Source organism: Cheilinus undulatus, linkage group 1 (genome assembly GCF_018320785.1).
Source record: "Cheilinus undulatus linkage group 1, ASM1832078v1, whole genome shotgun sequence".
Classification (NCBI taxonomy): Eukaryota; Metazoa; Chordata; class Actinopteri; order Labriformes; family Labridae; genus Cheilinus; species Cheilinus undulatus.
Window position 1 is genome coordinate 12,881,983 of NC_054865.1, and position 21,031 is coordinate 12,903,013.

General features: G+C 40.5%; 1 protein-coding gene across 3 annotated transcripts in view; it reads right to left on the minus strand.

The window, feature by feature from the left end:
- Positions 1–6,601: 6,601 nt before the first annotated feature.
- Positions 6,602–21,031, minus strand: part of LOC121528145 (collagen and calcium-binding EGF domain-containing protein 1-like) — an 81,810-nt gene continuing 67,380 nt past the window's right edge. Inside the window, exons 4-12 of one of the 3 annotated variants that reach the window (XR_005993477.1) lie at positions 20,405–20,539; positions 18,155–18,292; positions 17,885–18,018; positions 17,654–17,771; positions 17,221–17,360; positions 16,307–16,342; positions 16,120–16,155; positions 14,694–15,298; positions 6,602–6,847 (exon numbers count right to left, since the gene is read on the minus strand). Coding sequence is in view for 2 of the 3 variants with exons in the window: in XM_041815551.1 (XP_041671485.1) it covers positions 15,110–15,298; positions 16,120–16,155; positions 16,307–16,342; positions 17,221–17,360; positions 17,654–17,771; positions 17,885–18,018; positions 18,155–18,292; positions 20,405–20,539 (926 nt within the window). In the remaining variant the exon portion in view is untranslated. Of the gene's footprint in view, positions 6,848–14,032; positions 15,299–16,119; positions 16,156–16,306; positions 16,343–17,220; positions 17,361–17,653; positions 17,772–17,884; positions 18,019–18,154; positions 18,293–20,404; positions 20,540–21,031 lie in introns of those variants that run through there. The other 2 variants (XM_041815551.1, XM_041815419.1) reach the window with 2 other exon arrangements.

Below are 21,031 nucleotides of genomic sequence, written 5' to 3' on the forward strand. Positions count from 1 at the left end.
ATGGAGGAAGAGATTAGCGTGGATGCTGCTAAAGCACCAGTTTTATCAGAACTTGACAACATTTTAGCAGTGAGTTGTTTTCTTCTCAGAAACGACAAAAGTTGAGTACTTACATGACTATAGTCGCCATGTTTCGCATTATTCCTCAGTAGCTTTGCACGCGCAGCTTGGTAACAGCTACGTCACGTGTTTTGTTGCTCTGATTTGCCCATAGAGATGTGATAGATGCAACGTTCATCCAATCACACTGAGTTTTTTTCAAATCCTCTGCCATTTCTCAAATGTTTCCTATTGAAGCTTTCCCAGATGGATGTGTGAAACACATCCATCTGGTGCGTCAGGTTACATTAATTCAATTTCGACATAAATCTAACTTAACTGTGTTTTTATTACAACCCTTTAATACGTTGTGCAACCACACTTTGTATTACCATAATAACATGACAGCTTGTGCCATCAGAAAAATTCAAATGTTTTCTGTGGAGAAGTTGTGCTTCACATCCAACATGTGGTTATTAAGGTACTTTCACCTTATCTCGCTAAAACTCTGGCATTAAATTCCCTATAACTGTTAAATCACTCCTTTAACATGGAGTAAATTGTAAACTGCCAGATGTTTAAAGTTCAAAGTATTCTGTAAAAATGAGCAAAAGCACTCACAGGACATTTTCTGGGTCTTTTATGGTTAAAATAAGAAACAGGGTCCAGAGGCTTAGGTGTTGAAGGGTTTGAAATTAAATCATTTTTATGTGTACATTTCTACGACAAGGGATAAAATTTACCTTTAAATACATTTGATATTTTTTTTTTTGTTTTGTGTCCCTGACCCCCACTTCGGGAACGACTGCTGTGAAGAACACTTGAGTTTTAGGTATTTCTATTAGATACAACCTATTACAGCACACAAGGATGTTGAATCAGCTTTGAATAATGCACATTTTATTTAGCTTTAGAGATTGCATGTCATGCTTACAACAAAGGTAAAAGGTAAGAGATATTCATGAGGTGAGTTCAGCTTTCCCTCTTTGCATCTCCTACTGAGTTTTTCTCGTGGGTTCTTGTGTCCTGAGACTGTCCTAGTTTCCATGACCAGAATGTGGATTTTATCTGAGACGTTTGTACGTGCCACTTCTCTCGGAGACTCTGAGGTTTCTTTAAGGGTTTACAGAAAAGAGATGAGAGATAAACATGAAGCTTTGCTGACCTGTTTCAGAAGCCCGCAGTGAATCTGAATACTATTTTTATACTTTGTAAAGAACACTTGCTTAGCCGCTTTGAAGGAGATGTTTTCTGAATTCTCTGAATTCTCTATCATTAAACCATAGTGGACAAGTACAGTACTGCTTTACTGTCATTAATCATCAGATGTTTTTTAATGATATGATCACAGAAATAAAAAAAGAAAAGCAGGGGCGTTCAGGAAGTAGTTATATAAATAACAACATGAGTCCCTGATGTCATTGTGAGAGGTTAGATTAGGATCAGATTGTGTCTGTGAGGAAGACGAGACAAGCTCAGATGTCAATGCTCGCCTGATGGATGACCAACAGGAGTCTGATAATAAACACATTGAATAAGAAAATAAAATAATGTTTTGTGTTTAAAAAACGAGGAAATTACTCGTTACATAACTTTTTCCCTCAAGAGAACATAGATTCTTTTCTTAGAAATATCTACAGCAATGGAAAAAAGCTGATTATATTTCTTATTACAATAATAGAACTGATGCACCCTGTGAACGCCTAAATGTAATGACGCCTGCGGTGAAGGACAGACGCCGCTTCATCAGACAGCATCTATAAGGCCACATTTTTATGCATTCATCAGGTATCTTGTTTGCTTGTTATCTAATTGTCCGTCCATCTGCCATTCACCTATCCAGCCACCCATCCATCTGTCTGCTCATCCTTGTATCCACTCATCCGTCTATCTGTAGTGCCTAGATTTCAGTCATCTGTCATTGTGCCTCATGTTCATTCCCTGCCTTTAAATTAGGGAATGAAATGTAATGATACATCGATTGTTTGTTAAATTTTTTAAATTCCTCCCACACACCTGTTGATAGTTTCTGTCCCTCTGCACGTCCTCAACATGCCAACGGTAGACGGCACTCTTCTCTCAGTCTTGTGGACATACAGAGACTACTGCAGGGCGGGCGCCTTATTTTACTGACTTTATCTGCATTTATCTGTATACAACCGCTTTATGAGATCATTTACAGATTTAAAAAAAAGCCTCTACCCTTTTTCTGCTGGAAGTAGCACGAGTGCCTTCTGTACATGCAGCAAATGGAGAGGGAGAAGGCTGTCATGTTTGATTTATAAATAAAGAAAAATGTTGTGTGAACGGGAGGTAGGAGAGCTGTTCTCTCCCTCTTTCTCTCTTATTATGAGGCTGCTCATAATGAGTAATCGATCTTTGAAATACAATTTTGTGATAACTTCTCCATATCAGAATCAAAATTGCAGTAATTAAAACTAATGTAAATTCATCTCTACACGGCATTCCAAATTATTATGCAAATTGAATCTTAGAGTCATATACAACATTTTTTTGTTTTTCAATGAAACTCATAGATGGTATTGTGTCTCAGGGCTCTTTGGATCACTAAAATCAATATCAGACACCTGTGATAATTATTTCTCCAGGTGAGCCCAGTTAAAGGAAAACTTCTTATGGGTGTACTCACACTGGGCCATCCGTACCGTGCCACATTCTAACCGTGCTGAAGCCCATTTGACCCCCCCCCATTCCCCCTTTTGGCCCGCACTCACATTGCTCAACGCATCCAGGCCTGGGCACGGATGCGTCACGTGCCGATGTCATTACACTAAGCATCCACCGTTGATGACTCAGCATGCATAAGTGTTGTTTTTAGACTGTAAAATAGTTACAGATTTATACAATATCTGATCTGACACCAGAATTATTTCCCCTGAGAATCAGCTACATGAACTATACAGAGCCCAGTGAGGAGGGAGAGAGAAAAAGCGGTTCATAGCAGAGAGTTATCGCTCACAGCATATAATCTGGAGCCTGCTCAGAGGTCTAAGCACTTCTGCTGAATGAAACCCGGACTTTTTAACTCATATGAGCCCTACAGTCATTTCTCTGTGTGTCCTTATACTATCTGAATCCCCTTGGCATTCCTTTATGCGCCATGAACTGTTCCTTTCCTCAGCGTAATCCTGGATGCCTGATGCACCAAACAAGCTCTCATGTGTCCACAGCAGGATTAAATTTTCAGTTAAAAGTTGTTTTTTTTTACCGCGAGGAGAGCAATTTTAACCATCTGATGAGAGATGGAGGTGAAAACGCCTCAGGATTAATATACGATGATCCGTTAAAACATCAGCGATCAAGATCCCACTTTCACTTCTTGGTGACATGAAATAGAATAAGGGGTAAGTTATTTCAGTGGATGATAGTTTGGCATTATAACTTTTAATAAAAGAGGTTAAATCAGCCATGTGATTAACCCTGGCACACACTTGTCCACGGATTTGGCACTCTCCTTTACACATGGAGGATGAAAGGTGTTTGTTATCCTGTGAGCTGCTGTTTGTGACTCAATCAAGGGAAGAAGCTTTATTTTACAAACCAAAAATCCTTCATTAAAGCCTGACTTTGCCAGAGACTGGTCAGAAATGTGGACTGGACTGGGATCCTGCTGTCTCTAGCATGCAGCTGCTGCCTGGTGGGCTCTCTGAGGCGGGTCATCTTGTTGTTACGTAACGCTACGTCACATTCCTGCGCTTGTGCTCCTCCATTTCCATCTGTGCCGTGCCTAGGCCCACCTCGTCCACGAAGTGTGCCGCGCCAAAGCATGGAACGATTGCACTCACACTGGCCAAATGTACCAGACTTTAGGCCGAAACGGGCTCAGGCATGGTACGGATGGTACGGTACGGTAAGAAGGATGTTCCACATTATTAGCATCATGGGAAAGAAAAAGGATTTCTGCTGCTGAAAAGCTTCAAATAGTGCAATGCCTTGGACAAGGTATGAAACATTAGATATTTCATGAAAACTTAAGCGTGATCATCGTACTGTAAAAAAATTTGTGGCTGATTCAGAGCACAGACAGGTTTGTGCAGATAAAGGCATAATGAGGAAGGTTTTTGATGGACAAATTCATCAGATTAAGAGAGCAGCTGTTAAAATGCCATTCCAAAGCAGCAAACAGGTATTTGAAGATGCTGGTGCCTTTGGAGTCTCACCAACCTCAAGGTGTAGGATCCTTCAGAGGCTTGCAGTCATGCGTAAACCTACTGTTTGGTCACCCCTAACCAGTGCTCACAAGCAGAAACGGTTGCAGTGGGCCCAGAAACACATGAAGACTCATTTTCAAACACTCTTGTTTACTGATGAGTGCTGTATAACCCTGGATGGTCCAGATGGATGGAATAATAGATGGTTGGTGGATGGCCACCATGTCCCAACGAGGCTGGGACATCAGCAAGGAGGTGGTGGAGTCATGTTTGGGCCCTAAGGTGTGAAAATGACCTCAGAAAAGTACATAGAGTTTCTGACTGACCACTTTCTTCCATGGTACAAAAAGAAGAACCTTGCCCTTAGTAGCAAAACGATCTTCATGCATTGCAATGCACCATCTCATGCTGCAAAGAATACCTCTGTGTCATTGGCTGCTATGGGCATAAAAGGAGAGAAACTCATGGTGTGGCCCCCATCCTCCCCTGACTTCAACCCTGTTGAGAACCTTTGGAGCATCCTCAAGCATAATATCTATGAGGGTTGAGGCAGTTGACATGTAAACAGCAGCTCTGGGAGGATATTCTGACATCCTGCAAAAAAAATTCTAGCGGAAGCTCTCCAAAAACTCACAAATTCAATAGATGCAAGAATAGTGAAGATGATATCAGAGAAGAGGTACTTCAACATGTAACTTGGCGTGTTGAGATGTTTTTGATTGAAATGGCTTTTTATTTCAGTAAGCATGACCTCGTAATGCTGTTAATTCAACAAATGACTCTGTGCATAATATTGTGGAACGGTGCATTTTGAGTGTTTTTATTTTTTGAAATAAAAAAGTTGTAGGACTATTTGTAGCTGTGAGACATAATCCATTGTCGTTAGATGCCTTATATTATTTTATAGTATGGTTGAAACAACAGTGGTGGACGGCTTCTCTCTCTTCGTTGCAGGACAGAAAGATACAGATCTTCCATACCATCAGCAATAAGACTATATAATTCTACCATAAACAGGTGAGACTTCAGACAAATGAATTTCCCTTTGGGGATAAATATAGTTATTGTATTGTATTGTATTGTATCTGCTGAAATTTTTCTTTCAAGGTAAGAGGAAGGAGTGTAGAATAGGTTCAGTTTATATTCACCACTATCTGAATGCTTGTGGTATCTACTGTAACAGCCCAGCTTTGTGTGTCTTTATGCCTTTATTAGTGTATCGTTACCGCTCCAAACATTTCTATGAACATGCTCCATCAGCTGAGGATCTGTGCTGCCCACATAGCCAAGAAATAAATCCTTTTTCCTGCTTACTCCCTACTGATTTCTGTCACAAGTATAAACTTTCTTCAACTCAGTGCCTGGAGCTGCAGAGACTCGGGTTTCCTGGGATATCACATGCATACCCTCCACAGTCCACCTACCAAGTGAGGGTATGGGTGTCTGTGGAAATGCTAACTATTTGGTCATACTGAACTGTACTCAATCAAACTGGAACATGTTAATGCACACTGGACTGGAAAAAGTTCAGCTTGGAGGATAGTTGCACTCAACCTTAATGGCATGCATACCTGCACAGCTTCTATGCTGTATCTTGATTTTTTCTTTAAATCAGATCATTTAAATGTTTTACATCATCCTATTAGAATTCACTGACAGTGCTGCTGTTTCCTAATTTTTAATCTACTTTATGTTTATTATTTTAGCATTTAAACACCAAGTCTAACTCTCTGAATGCTCCAGTATTCCTGGAAATAAAAACCCGTTCTGATTCTGATTAATTAACTCACCTGGATTCTCACAGCACAGTCACGCTGTCTCTACACACACCCCCACTGACAGACACGCACAGTGCCTCTCTCATAAGCTCCTTCACACACGTGAACACACACTCACACAGAAGCCCAGACTGTTTGAAGTGACAGGCCTGTCGTGCATGAGGTGTATTTATGAATGGTTATAGTGCGCCAGTACGGAAATTGTTCTCATACGAGGAAACATCTGGCCAAATTTTATCTGATGTATCTTTATTCTCATCTAAAGATGCCAACAAATAGTTACACAACTCTCCTCACAGAGCAACACCATTGAGCCCAACATCCCAACAGCATGGATGAAACATTGCGGTTATTTAATGCAACACAGGCAGTCAAAGATGGGATTGTATGGAGAGATTAAAAAGAGAAATAATATTTTAAAGGCTTTTTATTAGTGCTCTCATTAAAAAGTGTATTTTGTTTAATTTAAAATCAGTCTATATATAAAATGTTTTGATATCAGATGTACATTTAAGATAATTTATTGTTTCTCTGGCTGACAGGGTGTCTGTTTTATCTCCTGTCTCATTATAATGGGGTTGACAGATGTATTATCAGGGGTGGTATGTGAACTTTCTGCAGCAGCGTGGACTCTCATGACCTCCTCTCTGCTGCCCCCTACAGGCCGAGAGGAAAGCCTCCAATTGCATGACAAGTGGTGAAGGAAATGAGATAATCTCTCTCACTCTCCTGCCTTTCTCTCACTGACATGCTTCTTAAATTGTTTCATGTTGTTTTTCCTGATCCAGGTTGCCCCGGCGACGTCTCCACTGCTAGCTGTGACTGCACGGAAGGAGGCGGGGCTGTGAGGTGAGACGCCTGTCAAGTAAAACACAGTCAGACACACGTTTATGTAGAAAGATAGTCTTTAAGATCAGAGTACAGGATCTTTCTGTTCATAAGTTTCAGTTCAAAGCAGACATGCACAGCTGGGAAACTTTTTAGAAGCAGAATTAATAGAGATCTATTCAGAGGATACATTTTATTGTAAAGTACCTGTTTAACCCTTTGCTTGTTCTACCTTTTTATTGATTTTGTAAATCAATCATGGTCAGTATAATTTGGCTTTTTTGACAAAAAATTTGCAAAAACCTCATAAATGTCAAAGGGAAAACAGATTTCTTCAAAGTAATGCCGGATAAAATAAGTGTCTGTATAAATTTTCCCCCCTTTAAAGTGACTGACCTAATTCAACAGATATCCAGTCAACTGGTTTTAGTAGTCTCCCAATAAGTGAACTGGGGATCACCTGAGTGCAGTGAATGTGTCTTAAGTGATTGTTGTATAAAAACACCCATGTCTGGAAGGTCCAGTCATTGATTTATAAGTATTCCTGACTACCATTACACCATGAAGACAAAAGAACACTTTCTTGAAACGCAGAGAAAAGGTTATTGAAAGGTATAAGTAAAGGGATTGATACAAAACTTTTTATAAGGCACTTAACATCCCCAGAATTCAGGTAAATCTATCATCGAGAAATGGAAGGAATATAGCATATGTGTAAATCTGCCTAGACTGGGCAGTCCTCACAATCTGAGTGACCCTGCAATGAGGCTAGTGAGAGAGCCCACCAAGACGCCTGTGACTACTCTGAAGGAGTTCCAAGCTTCAGTAGCTGAGATAGGAGAGACTCTATACCAGCTTTATTGAAGAGTAGCAAAGAGGAGATCCTGCTGACAAAAACTCTTTAAATCAGTACTAAAGTTCACCAAAAGGCATGTGGGAGACTCCATGGTCAAGTTGAAGATACACTATATTGCCAAAAGTATTTGCTCACCTTCCTTAAGTGACGTCCCATTCTTAATCCATAGGGTCTAATATGACGTCGGTCCACCCTTTGCAGCTATAACAGCTTCAACTCTTCTGGGAAGGCTTTCCACAAGGTTTAGGACTGTGTTTATGGGAATTTTTGACCATTCTTCCAGAAACACATTTGTGAGGTCACACACTGATGTTGGATGAGAAGGCCTGGCTCTCAGTCTCCTCTCTAATTCATCCCAAAGGTGTTCTATTGGGTTGAGGTCAGGACTCTGTGCAGGCCAGTCAAGTTCATCCTCACCAAACTCTCTCATCCATGTCTTTATGGACCTTGCTTTGTGCACTGGTGCACAGTCATGTTGGAACAGGAAGGGGCCATCCCCAAACTGTTCCCACAAAGTTGGGAGCATGGAATTGTTCAAAATCTCTTGGTATGCTGAAGCATTCAGAGTTCCTTTCACTGGAACTAAGGGGCCAAGCCCAGCTCCTGAAAAACAACCCCACAACATATTCCCCCTCCACCAAACTTTACACTTGCACAATACAGTCAGACAAGTACTGTTGTCCTGGCAACCGCCAAACCCAGACTCGTCCCTCAGATTGCCAGATGGAGAAGCGCCATTCATCACTCCAGATAACGCTTCTCCACTGCTCTAAAGTCCAGTGGTGGCGTGCTTTACACCACTGCATCCGATGCTTTGCATTGCACTTGGTGATGTATGGCTTAGATGCAGCTGCTTGGCAATGGAAACCCATTCCATGAAGCTCTCTACGCACTGTTCTTGGGCTAATCTGAAAGCCACATGAAGTTTGGATGTCTGTAGCAATTGACTCTGGAGAAATTTGGCGACCTCTGCGCACTATGCGCCTCAGCATCTGCTGACCCCGCTCTGTCATTTTACGTGGCTACCACTTCGTGGCTGAGTTGCTGTCATTCCCAGTCGCTTCCACATTGTTATAATATCACTGACAGTTGACTGTGGAATATTTTGGAGCAAGGGAATTTCACGACTGGACTTGTTGCACAGGTGGCTTCCTATCACAGTACCACGCTGGAATTCACTGAGCTCCTGAGAGTGACCCATTCTTTCACAGATGTTTGTAGAAACAGTCTGCATGCCTAGGAGCTTGATTTTATACACCTGTGGCCATGGAAGTGATTGGAACACCTGATTTCAACTATCTGGATGGGTGAGTGAATACTTTTGGCAATATAGAGTAGTTCTTCGGTCTGATGAGACCAAAATGGTGCTTTTTGGCAATCACACCAGTCAGGCACCAAACACTGCACATCACCGCAAACCCACCATCCCTACTGTGAAACACAGAGGAGGCAGCATCATGCTGTGGGGATGCTTCTTAAGAGCCAGCCCTGGAAGGCTTGAAAAGGTAGAGGGTAAAAGAATGCAACAAAACAGAGGAAAATTGTGGAGGACAATCTTATTCGGTCTGCAAGAAAACTATAGCTTGGAAGAAGATTTATTTTCCAACAAGACAATGACCCGAAGCATACCGAGAAAGCTACACAGAAATAGTTTAAAGACAATGGGGTGAATGTTCTTGGGCGGCTGAGTCTAAGTCCAGACCTCAATCCAAGAGAGAATTTGTGGCTGGGCTTGAAAACGGCTGTTTACGCCTGATCCCTGTGCAACCTGACAGAGCTTGAGCTGTTTAACAAAGAAGAATAGAGTAAAATTGCAGTATCCAGATGTGCAAGCCACACTGAGTCCTATCCACACAGACTCTGTGCTGTGATTGCAGCAAAAGGTGCATCTGCTAAATACTGAAGGGGATGAATATTAATGCACTCAGTTGTTTTACATAACACATTTTTATTTAAGTGACATTTCTTTCTAGAAATATCTTTTCACTTTGACAAAGTGTTTTTTTTTTTTTCATTTTAAAAACAGCCCAATTATAGTCACTGATTCATAAAATCAGTAAAAGGGAAAAACATCAAAGTGAATTGAATACTTTTTATAGGCACTTTACACTTCCTTACTGTGCTAAGATCAGGGTTGAGGTCCCATAAACGTAACTTACAGCCACTATTCGTGTTATAGAAAACAGCAATAATTAGGGATGTGACAAAATAACAAATGCAATACAATTTAAAAATGTATTTAGATCATTTAATTTGATTTCAATAAATCTCTTTTCCAGTGCTCCTTTTTTTTTTTTTTTTAACAAACTGAGGTTACCATTTGCTTTTAGCCTCTCTTTTTTAAGTCAATAGCAAAAAAAAAAAAAAAAAAAAAAAAAAAAAGAGTGATGTGCAGATGTGGTAGATGCAAATAAGGATTTTGAAGTTTAAATTAGCATCTAAGTGGTTGTAGACAGAAAGTGCTAAGTGAGGGCCCAAATGCAAGGGTGCAGTCTTCTGTTTGAGGGACAGGGGCAAAATAATAAAAAAGGCACCCGTGGTATGCATTGCTGCACCAGCTCACAAAAAGTTGTCTATGATCAGTGAAATAGTTAGGAATTCTGGTAACGATAAAATGTTTTATTTTATTATTTGATTGTTCCTACCTCACCTCTGTATCAGAGTAGCATTCTTCTTCTGGCCATGTGGTTGAACATATTAGTGACCTTATCCTGGTCAGCATGGATATCCCTTTGTATGGATTACAGCCTAAGAACAGAGAGCCTCATCCCCACACATTTGCCTGAGCTGGGTCCAGGTCAGCTTCAGTTTGAAGACTGACTACTCCAAGGGCTGTTTTAGGATCAGACCTTTCAGGGTGCTCAACCCCTCATTAGATTGTGGCATGCAGCGTTCCAAGTGTGCTATCTTCCTGCTAAACCACTTGTTTCATGAAAATAATGACATTTATGGGTGCCCCCAGCACCCCTAAAAAGAGTCTAAAATTGCCCGTGGATCTATTTACTGAAGCACTGTCACTGTGGCATATTAATAACAGAGATCATAGCTTAAATAGTCATAAGCCCAATGCTAATTCTGTCAACCTGTTGATGACTATTTCAATTGTTAGCATCAAGCCAACAATCTGATTAGACATTTCAGTCCAGGGATGTTCAAACTCTGTCCTGGGGGCCAAATGTGATTATTGGCCTGCAAACAAAACATTTTGTAATTTTTGTCAAGACTAAGTTGAGATAATAAGCTAAGTGGAAATCATATTGACAGAATAATAAAACCTTGATTGATCCAGTGATGAATGCCTTAAACAGGATTATGGAAGGAGATAACAGCTCTCCTTTGCTTCTCTATCTGCTTCCTCTCAAGGTCTGATTTATAAAGCATACCATGGAAATCATCTTCAAGCACCAAAATTACAATAAAGTTCAAGAAAATCTGGCTGCAGACTGTTCATCTGAGACGCTGTGCATCTCAGACCGGAAATACACACTAAAACTTCCAAAAATAAAATAAGATTTAACTTCCATTGTAAATGTACCACGTACAGGGCTGAAATTAGGACAAACCTTTCAAAATAAAACCAGATATCACTTTCTGATTAAGCATTTAACCATATATATCTATGTTTGATTAGTTGAACACTCAAAGCAGTTTTTTGCATCCGTGTTAGCTATTAGTTAAAACCTATAAATGTGCAATAAAGTTTATTTACAGAACAGAACATCTCCTTATATGGTATTTGAAAATAAATTTAGATTGTGCTTCCTGTTTATTTTTACTCATTTTTACTGATTTATGATGACTGATTACTGACAATCGTATTTTATTTACTCTCATTATTGATCTATACAGTGAAGATAGAAAATGAATGGTAGACAGTGAAGTACATTCAGAGGTCAAACAAAGTGAAGATTGATTAATTGAACCAAATAAAGACCCTGAAGTGTAAACGTCATACTTCTCCTTGTTGAACATGCACTTTTTGTTTTACTTTGAATAATGTTTGTTAATGGATCTTTTTATCTTTTATTGATTTTTTTCTTACATAATGTATCTTTTTTAGGCATATTTAATTTGATACCAATAAATCAATAAAAGAAGGTCAAAGCATCAAACAGCACATGTGATCAGAATGAACTGTGCACACCAAACACACCGCTTGGTATTCTTCTTCTTCTGTGGTGGGTGCGAGTCCAGACAGGCCCCCTCTGAAGAGCATGTGGACTATAATTATCCCTCCAGCTGTTTATTATCGGGCCACTGACCTCTGTTACCTACACCTACCATAATGATGCTTATTCATGCTACACTTCAACATTCAGCACTAAGGATAATGAGTGGGAGCGTGTTCTACTCACATAAACTCCTGCATGATTTAGTTTTTCTCCATAACTTGCATCTTTGTGAAGCTATGAATATTTATGGATGGTAATTATATGAGGATGAATGCTGTGAGAACTTGCTGTTAGTTTGGCTGTCTCACCTGGTTGGTATTTAAACTGATACAGCTGTGAGGTCAGACTGTCAGGGGATTATCTGTGAGTTAGCACCCTCTGCTGCCAGAGAGGCTTCACTCCAGGCAGCAGGAGGCCAGATTAAAAGACTCATTTCATATCAGGAATGAAGAGGTTGGAAAAATGTGCTTTCTGGGAAGATGGTGATTGAAAATTAAAGAAGGCATCAGAATTACACTAAATTTCACAATTTCTTTTGTCAAAAGCAAAAATTAAACTTAACTCTTAATAAGTTGTGGGTGTGAGTAGAGTCAATGGTATAAACCAGGATGTGTGTAATGTGATGTGCTTGAGTTGTATGGAAAAGAGTGGTAAAGAAAGTTAACATGCATGCAGAGAGTGGCTCTGAGAGGACCAGGGTGTCTGCTTTTATAGTTACTGAAAGTAATGTGCCTAAGTGGTCCAAGTTGGGTGACTGGGCAGCCACACCAACCAATCACAGTTACCTGCTGTGAGAAAACACAGCACAATAAAAACATGCAAAAATGCCACTGCACTCTTTTTGCCTTAGTCTATGTCCCAAATCAGGGACTGTATATTGATTTGATAATCAATTAAGACACCATGCTCAGTAAAAGCAGTCCTATTTTGAGGGCTTCTTTAAATATGAGGCCTTTAACATCAAATAATCCTTAAAATTACATGTTGAATCACATTATAATAGTTATGTTAGCTAAATCATGTGTAGCTGTTCAGGTCACTAAGGATGTCACTCAGTTAAATGGTCTACACAGACTTTGAAGGCTCACAGTCCTTTAAAGGGTATAGTTTCGTTAACCTGAGCCGCTCAATTTTGGAAACAGGGTTGCCAGGTCTGCAGTTTCCTGTGGAATGGGGCTACTTTTCACATAGTGCTGTGGGTTAATTTTTTGTCCACAGGTTAAATAGACCCATTTATTTAATATCCATCACAGAATAAACTACTTTATTTACACTCATATACAACTAAATCAACCAGCAGAGAAGCAGGAAAACACGAACATGGCACACAAACATACATGCCACACACGAGCACAAGCAATATACAGTATGTGATGTGATGAGGTTTTACTGGCTTATTTAAATTTCAGCATTAGGCTCAGTTTTAGTCTAGTTTTTATCAGCCACTGGCCTGGTTTTGTCACACAAACCTGGCAACTCTGTTTGGGAAGATGAAGTAATAAACATGTTATTTGGCACCTGGCCATACTTTTCAGATGAGGAAGAGAGTTTTATCCATATGGTTTTGTCACAAAAATCTTTCCTACAATTGTTGATAGGAACTGATTAATTCAAGACATTTCTTGTCTCTGATGCCTGCTTATATGGTTTAAATCTACCTGTTGAATTAGTAAATGTATACTGGGAAAATAGTGGCACGTGTAAATCAATTTCTAGTTTTAATTTTGATTATAATTTGATTTTGATGGGTTCAGTCTCTCCTCAAGTTTTTGGAATAATTTTAGGCAAAATTTTAATTTCTACCTGAAAAGACTTTTGTTAACATGCAAAATACAATGTTGGCACAAGCTTAAACAATACTGAAATATCCCTTCAATTTTAGGGGGAATAATGTACTTCACTCCGAGAAAAACAATTTAGAGCTTAAAGGAAACTTGATCAGGCAAATTCATCTGATTGGAAGGATATTTGTATCCCTTATATGCATATTAAATAATACACTCTGGTCTTGACCCATCGCTTTCTGTTAAATGTGCCTGACATCTTCTTCCCGTTCTTAGCCCCTCACGCCCCCAAATGCTGTCTTGTCTGGAAAATGCATTTCTTCATATTAGCACAGAATTCATGACTGTGATTTTAGCTTGCTGCCATCCAGTGGCCAGTTGGGCATTATGTTTTGTGTTTTATTTTGGTGGAGCAAGTGTGATGGTGTCCCATCCACTCCCCGGACCCACCCATGGGTTGGGACCCCGACTTGGGAATGAGTGTCCTAGAACAAAACCAAGGGGCAGGACAAAGTGGTAGGGCAAGGGGCATATTGGGGTTGAGTAACTTGTTTTAACTCAGTGAAATAATCAATATAATCTTTAAAAAATGCCTTTACATGATGAGAGTTATGTTAGCTAGTTCCTTTTGAGGCCGCTAAGCAACAGCTAAAACCACAAGGTGAAAAAAGGAAAGCCTCCGCAGACCAGACTGTCTCATTTCAGTGTGGCCTGCAGTCTGCACAGACTATGAAGGCTGGGTCTTTCTAAAGATGCCACCCCTGGATTGGGACACAGCTTATATTATCACTCATGAACTTTCACTGGTCCAATCTTTGTCGGACCTATCTGTGGTATAAATTAAGACAACCATATCTCAGCAGTAAGTTGTTTTTTTCGCTATTGAACTCATGTTGTTTTATTGGACCATTTTAAAAATGTATCATAAACATGAATGTTTTTGTACAACAGTCCAGGGGGTGTAGCACTTATGATTTAGTGTCTTTAGGTTCCTCTAAGCAGGGACTAGCTGCAGAGCTAGGGCTGGAGGCCTGGCTCCTACAGACAGGTGCAGGGAGACTCACAGTGCTGGTCCTGGCTCTTTGTGCCGACGCCCTGCAGGCAGACTGTCAGCGGCAGCAGAGCCTCCACGGACAGACTTGGGAACAGGAAGAGATGTAGACGATAAAGTTCATTGTTTGAAGTGGTTCATCTCAGAGACACAGCTCAGACAATAAGGCACAGGGTGCACCTTTCTCACTCCATGCCGTGCTCACACACATCCCTCACACACACCACGGCTTGTGAACGGGAGCCAGGCGGTGCTCAAAGTGGTTAAGAGAGTCTGTGGTCCAATTTCCGTGATCATAATCCTCATATCTCTCTGGTTCACTGTCTGAGGCAGAGTGGGGAGTGTGATGGAGGCTGCATTCCCAGTTCATCCCACACGCCAGCTCAGGAATATTTACAGGTGGGTTGTTGTGTGTGGGGATGTCAAAGGTCAGGTTTTCAGCCTTAGATCTTCTTGTCCAGAGCCCCACTCCACAAAGTCCACTTCCCCACTGGACTGAGGAGGACTGTCCAGGGAGATCCCTCGGCGCTCCCCAAACACCTTCTCCTGTAGTTCGATGATGTCGTTTCGGATGTCGGCCATCATTAGTAACAGGAAGTCGAAGGAGCCGGGTGGTCCCTGAGGACAGAGAGGATGAAATAAGGATGAGTGGATTAAGATGACCTGCATGTTGATTTCACTCTGGTTGAAGGTCAATTTACAGGGATCTTTCATAAAAGCACAAGAACTAAAAAAAAAAAAAAAAAAAAAAAAAACTTGAACCACAAGAAAAGGTCTGTTACACTGTGAAAAAATATACAGCACATTTCAAAAAAAATTTTGAAAATTTCAGGAGAGTCTGACCCTGAAATCTTTCTGAGTTACTTCTTCAAACAAGTCACTCAGAAATATTTATTCCTAGACAAACAAGGAAGTGGTCTCAGAAGGCAGGACATGATCTAAAGGAGGAGGACACAGAAAGTATAGCTGGGTCTGGGTTGGAATTTAACAAATAGGGATGTTTTTGAGGAATGTTGGAAAAATGTGCTCATCTTACCAGCCACAGCATTTAATTAAAGTAGTTGGAATCCATGAACTGATGCTTTGCTTGTTTCAAGTCCAGAAGAGTTAAAAGAAGCATGCAGTAGGAGTGACTTGTGGTGAGTAAAACTAACTCAAGACAGCTGCTAGTTCCAATCTGCTAAGGCTCTGCTAATCCAGTGATAGACACATTCTATTTCCAAAACACTCTTCACAATAAAAGTAACCACTTTATATTTTGCTGACGTGCTTTTATTTTGTGACAGCCATTTTAAAAAATGACATGTTTTCAGCGTTAGCAACTTAACACAACCAAGACATCTAAAATACACATGCAAGCAAGAATAAACTTCATTTATGACTGACTCATGCAGTTTTAAAATGCATTTTTATAGCAATATAATCATATATAAACTTACAGGGGGGCCTCTGGGGCCAGGAGCTCCTCTGTCACCCTGCAGATGAGAAAAGGAAAAAAAACCCTTACTACAGTTCAGCTTTAGTAAACATCACTCAGTTAGTAGCAGACCAAACCCATAACCAAACACAAACTTACACAAAAGGACGGTCATCAAAAAGAGTAATGAGTAAACCTGTCATACTGACCTTCAGTCCATCTCTCCCTGGTGCTCCTGGAGGTCCCTACATGGATTAGGAAATAAATTAATAAAGAGTAAAAATCAAATAATAGAAAAGCTCAATGAAAGAGTAATTCTGGAAGGAGACCAAAAGAACCGTTTTTGTTTTCATAAACTCGTGTTTTTACTTTTACACCTACAACTGTGAACTAGACATGACAGGAAATGTCAAAGGTGAATTTGTGTGAAAATGTTCCATTTATTCTCACTGACTGAAGATCTGTGCAGATTATATAATCCCACTTTACCCTTGAAAATAAGACAGATGTAACAAAGCAAATGATGTACAGTACTGTGCTTAACTTTAGGCATGTTTAGGCAAAAAATTGAGGGTGCATTAAGGCATTGATGTGGTGAGTCAGCCTGCCTGAGGGCATCATCGGACAGCAAGGAGGATTGACACAACCCTGGTAAGGGTCTGGATGTCCTTTAATATTTGCAGGGACATGGGAAAATAACCTGTTACAAAACGATGAAGTTCACACATTTAGGGTGGTGTATGGGGTGGATGTGGCGAATAATCACGGCCTATGTACCATCCAGGCGGGTAGTTGGGTTTCTTGAGCACCTGGTTGTGCTGTGAATGTTCCAGGGCTGGAAAAACACAGGTGATCTCTGGGCATGAAAAGGCCAGGGCAAAAGAAATGCTGTTGAAGCTGACCTTCACTGTTGGGCAACAGGCATGTGTTCACCTGTGTCAAGCTTGACTCTGGCCACCCTGCACCCTCTCTCCAGGCCTGGGTTGTAGCACATAGGGTCCTGTGATGAATTCCTACTGCCCTGCATGCCTAAAACTTATGCACATGACTGTATGTTTAAGAAATCAAACATTGAGTAACCACATGTGATAACCTCAACATTTTGGGATTGTTTTCGCCTTACCACTGGCCCCCTGCGACCTCTTTTAATGTGCTTCAGGTCTGGCTCTGGCCCAATGGGTCCCATGTCTCCCCGTGGACCTCTAGGCCCAGGAGGGCCCCTCTCCCCCGGGTCCCCCCTTTTTCCTGGTTCACCTGGGTGTCCTGATGGGGACAGATGCACACAGCAATCAAGTAAACAAACACTGAAAACAAGTTTCTACACTCTCCTCAGTGTTTTGGATGTACAAAATAATATAGCAGCAAATAGTTGTCTTTCTTGGGGCATCCATACTGTTGTTTCAAGGACATACCTCCCTGGAAGACCTGAATGATATCTTACTTTGGATTGATAGTCATCACCTTTGTTTATTTTTTACATTTCAATAGGGACATAGTGTCCTAAAATACAGTTTCAGCCTCTTTACTCCCTCTTATTTTTATATTTATATTTTTACCTGGGACCCCAGGAGCTCCTGGAGGGCCAGGTAGACCAGGAAGACAAGGGCTATCTGGACTTTTACCCTGGCGCCCATGAAGAGATGGTTTGTCACTGCTGTTTGCTAAACCAGGTACCTGCAAATACAAGAGGGAGGAATGAGAAGGACAATGAGAAAACAGCAGATTCCAGTCAGTTTAATGTTGCATCTTGTTAAAACATTAGCCTTGTTGACACTACTTCCAGTGACCTGGTTGGCTGCCTGTGTGTTTCCTATCCGTAGTTTGAGCTGCAGCAGACTGTTTTTCATGTTCATAAAATCCTGACAGGTGAAGGAGCAGGTCCCAGCGCTCATCAGAGTGTCTGACTTTCCTGATGAACTCACTGGAAGACAAAACAGACATCGGATTTACTGATTTATTTGTTTATAGTTTTTATCATGCATTTAGCAGTAATCAAGTTTCCTCATAGATAGACTCTGGTTCTGACTGTGACTTTTCACCAAAGACATCAAACTCACAGTTGTGTACGGGGATGCAGGAGTGTTGGTCGGGGGCGAGTATGAAGCCACTGCGACAGCGACACAGGAAGCTGCCTACCGTGTTCACACACTCATGGTCACACATGCTGCCACCTGGCTGCTCACACTCATTTATGTCTGCATGTGTGCACATGTCAGAGAGAAAGGGAGACAAAGAGCGAGAAGGACACACAAATTAATAGATTATTTCAGGAATTTTTGAGTGAGGAAAATTGATTTTTTTTTTTACAGAGTATTACTAACAGACTGTTGAACATCAGTTTACTTGTTGTGGTAAAAATTTATTTGTGATAACCTCAGAGGAGACAGAGCTTCACTCTGGGATTTTTGGTGCCCAGCCTCCTGGGATGGCCTAGGTCCCAGGTTAGAAACCACCCATTCATCAGCCATCTATACTGCTTATCCCAATGAGGGCTGCAGAGGCTGAAGCCAATGTCAACCATCAGTCAATCACAGGGTTCACATAGAGTCCCCTCCCAAAGTATTATAACAGTAAGACCACTTTATTTTTGCTGTAGACTGAAAACATTAGGGTTTGACATCAAAAGATGAATATGAGACAACAGGTTAACATTTCAGCTTTTATTTTCAGGGTATTTACATCTGGATTTCACACAGAGCTTAAAAGATAATACCTTTTGTTTGAATCCATCAAATTTTTCATGTGATCAAAAGTATTGGAACATGTGACTGACAGGTGTGTTTTGTTGCCCAGGTGTGTCCTATTACATTGATGATTCAAATATAAACAGTGCTGAATGTCTACACACAGTTTCAGATTTGGGTTTTCACTGGATTTACAGTTAGAGATGTAACCAGCGTAGAACCAGAGAGCTGTCTGTGAGCGAAAAACAAGCAACTGCGAAACCTAGAGAAGATGGAAAATCAGAGCCTTTGCACAAACATTGGCCATAGCCAGTACAACCATTAGGAATGTCCTGAAGAGGAAAGAGACCACTGGTGTACTCAGTAACAGATGGTAGACCAAGGAAAACAGCAGCCGTTGATGACAGAGACATTGTGAGGACTGTAACACGAGGCCCTAAACGACTGTGCATGACATCAGCAACAAACTCCAGGGGGCAGGAGTGAAGGTATCACTGTTCACAGAAGACTTCATGAACAGAACTACAGAGGCTACTAAAAATTCTGGGATGTTTTATGGACTAATGAGACAAAGATGAACCTTTACCAAAGTGATGGAAAGGCTAAAGTTTGTAGAAAGAAAGGATCTGCTCATGATCCCAAACATACAAGCTCATCTGTGAAACACAGTGGAGGTAATGTCATGGCTTGGGCTGGCATGGCTTCTTCTGGGACAGGCTCATTAATCTAAATTGACGATGTAACACATGATGGCAGCAGAAATGAACTCAGAAGTCTACAGAAACATTTTATCTGCCAAATTAAAGAAAGATGCAACCAAACTGATTAGGAGATCCTTCATCATGCAGCAAGATAATGACCCAAAACACACTGGCAAAACAACAAAGGAGTTCATCAGAGGCAAGAAGTGGAAGGTTTTAGAATGGCCAAGCCAATCTCCAGACTTGAACTGTACCAGCACTCTATCTCTGGGCAGCCTAGGTCAGAGCAAATACAATAAAGACTGCTCTGGATAATATACCATAGAATTAACTATGAATGGAAATAAAAATCATTGTGTGGTTCTTAAACACAGGGTTATATAAGGATATTACTGCCAAGAAAAGATAACAAAACTGCTGCAAAAACTGTACTGTCTCGAAACATTCCTGTTGCTCAAATGAAGAACAAAACACAGCTTTACAATTAGACTACTAACATGGCTTTTTGTTTGCAAAATTCAAATCACATTTCATGGTAAATGTGTTTGGTTCCTGTCCTCACCAGATTATTTATAATACTGGTGGATATTAAATCCAGCTATTGATTGACACTACTGATTTTTTTTTCTGAATAGATGTGCCAATTTTATTGCTGCATTTGAATATTTTTAATTTTCAGTGGTGTGATATCTGCCTCAATATACCTTTTAAAAACTCTACAGCTAACAATACAACTGATAAAATTTATCAAAAAGTAAGGATTTTAAATAGTTTAAATTAACAAATTGGCATACAAGTTTTTAAAACTAAACTGAAAATGAAATAAAGGTTGAGAAAATGAAATGTAAAACTATTAGAACCTTGGCTATCAAATTTAGAGTGTAACATCTTTAACTAGGGGGTATGAAGGGGGTGAACTGACCCAGGCAGTAGGGAGATTTGTGGCTGCGGTGTCTCTCCCGGTCGAAGCGATAGCCGGGGTAACACGTACACACAACTCGCCCAAAGTTATCGGTGCACTGCTGCTCACAGGGTGACGCTGCACAAACATCCACACCTACAGACAGGGAGGGAGAGAGAGGAAGATGAGTCAGGATCACTGCCTTACACACAGAAATATACCTGTAATAATAACAATACCTGTAAAGATTCTTATCAACAGTTCTGGTTTTAATGGAAATTTCTGTTGGCCTGCCAGGGACTATGGATGGAAATTAGCCCATGGTTACAATCTGGCACATTTACATGTCCATGTTCATTAATGTACACCGTCCCTTACAATCTTTAGATAAATGATTAGATATTGTGGCATTTATTAGGATTGTCAGTCTTAATGCATTTATCACAGCTAATAAAGGCCCTTAAAGATATTTTTTTCAATTGCAGTTAATCACATGCCACTGCAGGGACTCCATCACTCCTCCTTTGAATGTCTCATTGCACTTAAAAAATACTCTTTTAAAACTCAGTGGATAAGTCAAAAGTCATCTGAACCTTATGTCATCAAATGTTTGCCTTCATAATGTTTCTTTATATTCTATTTAGACCA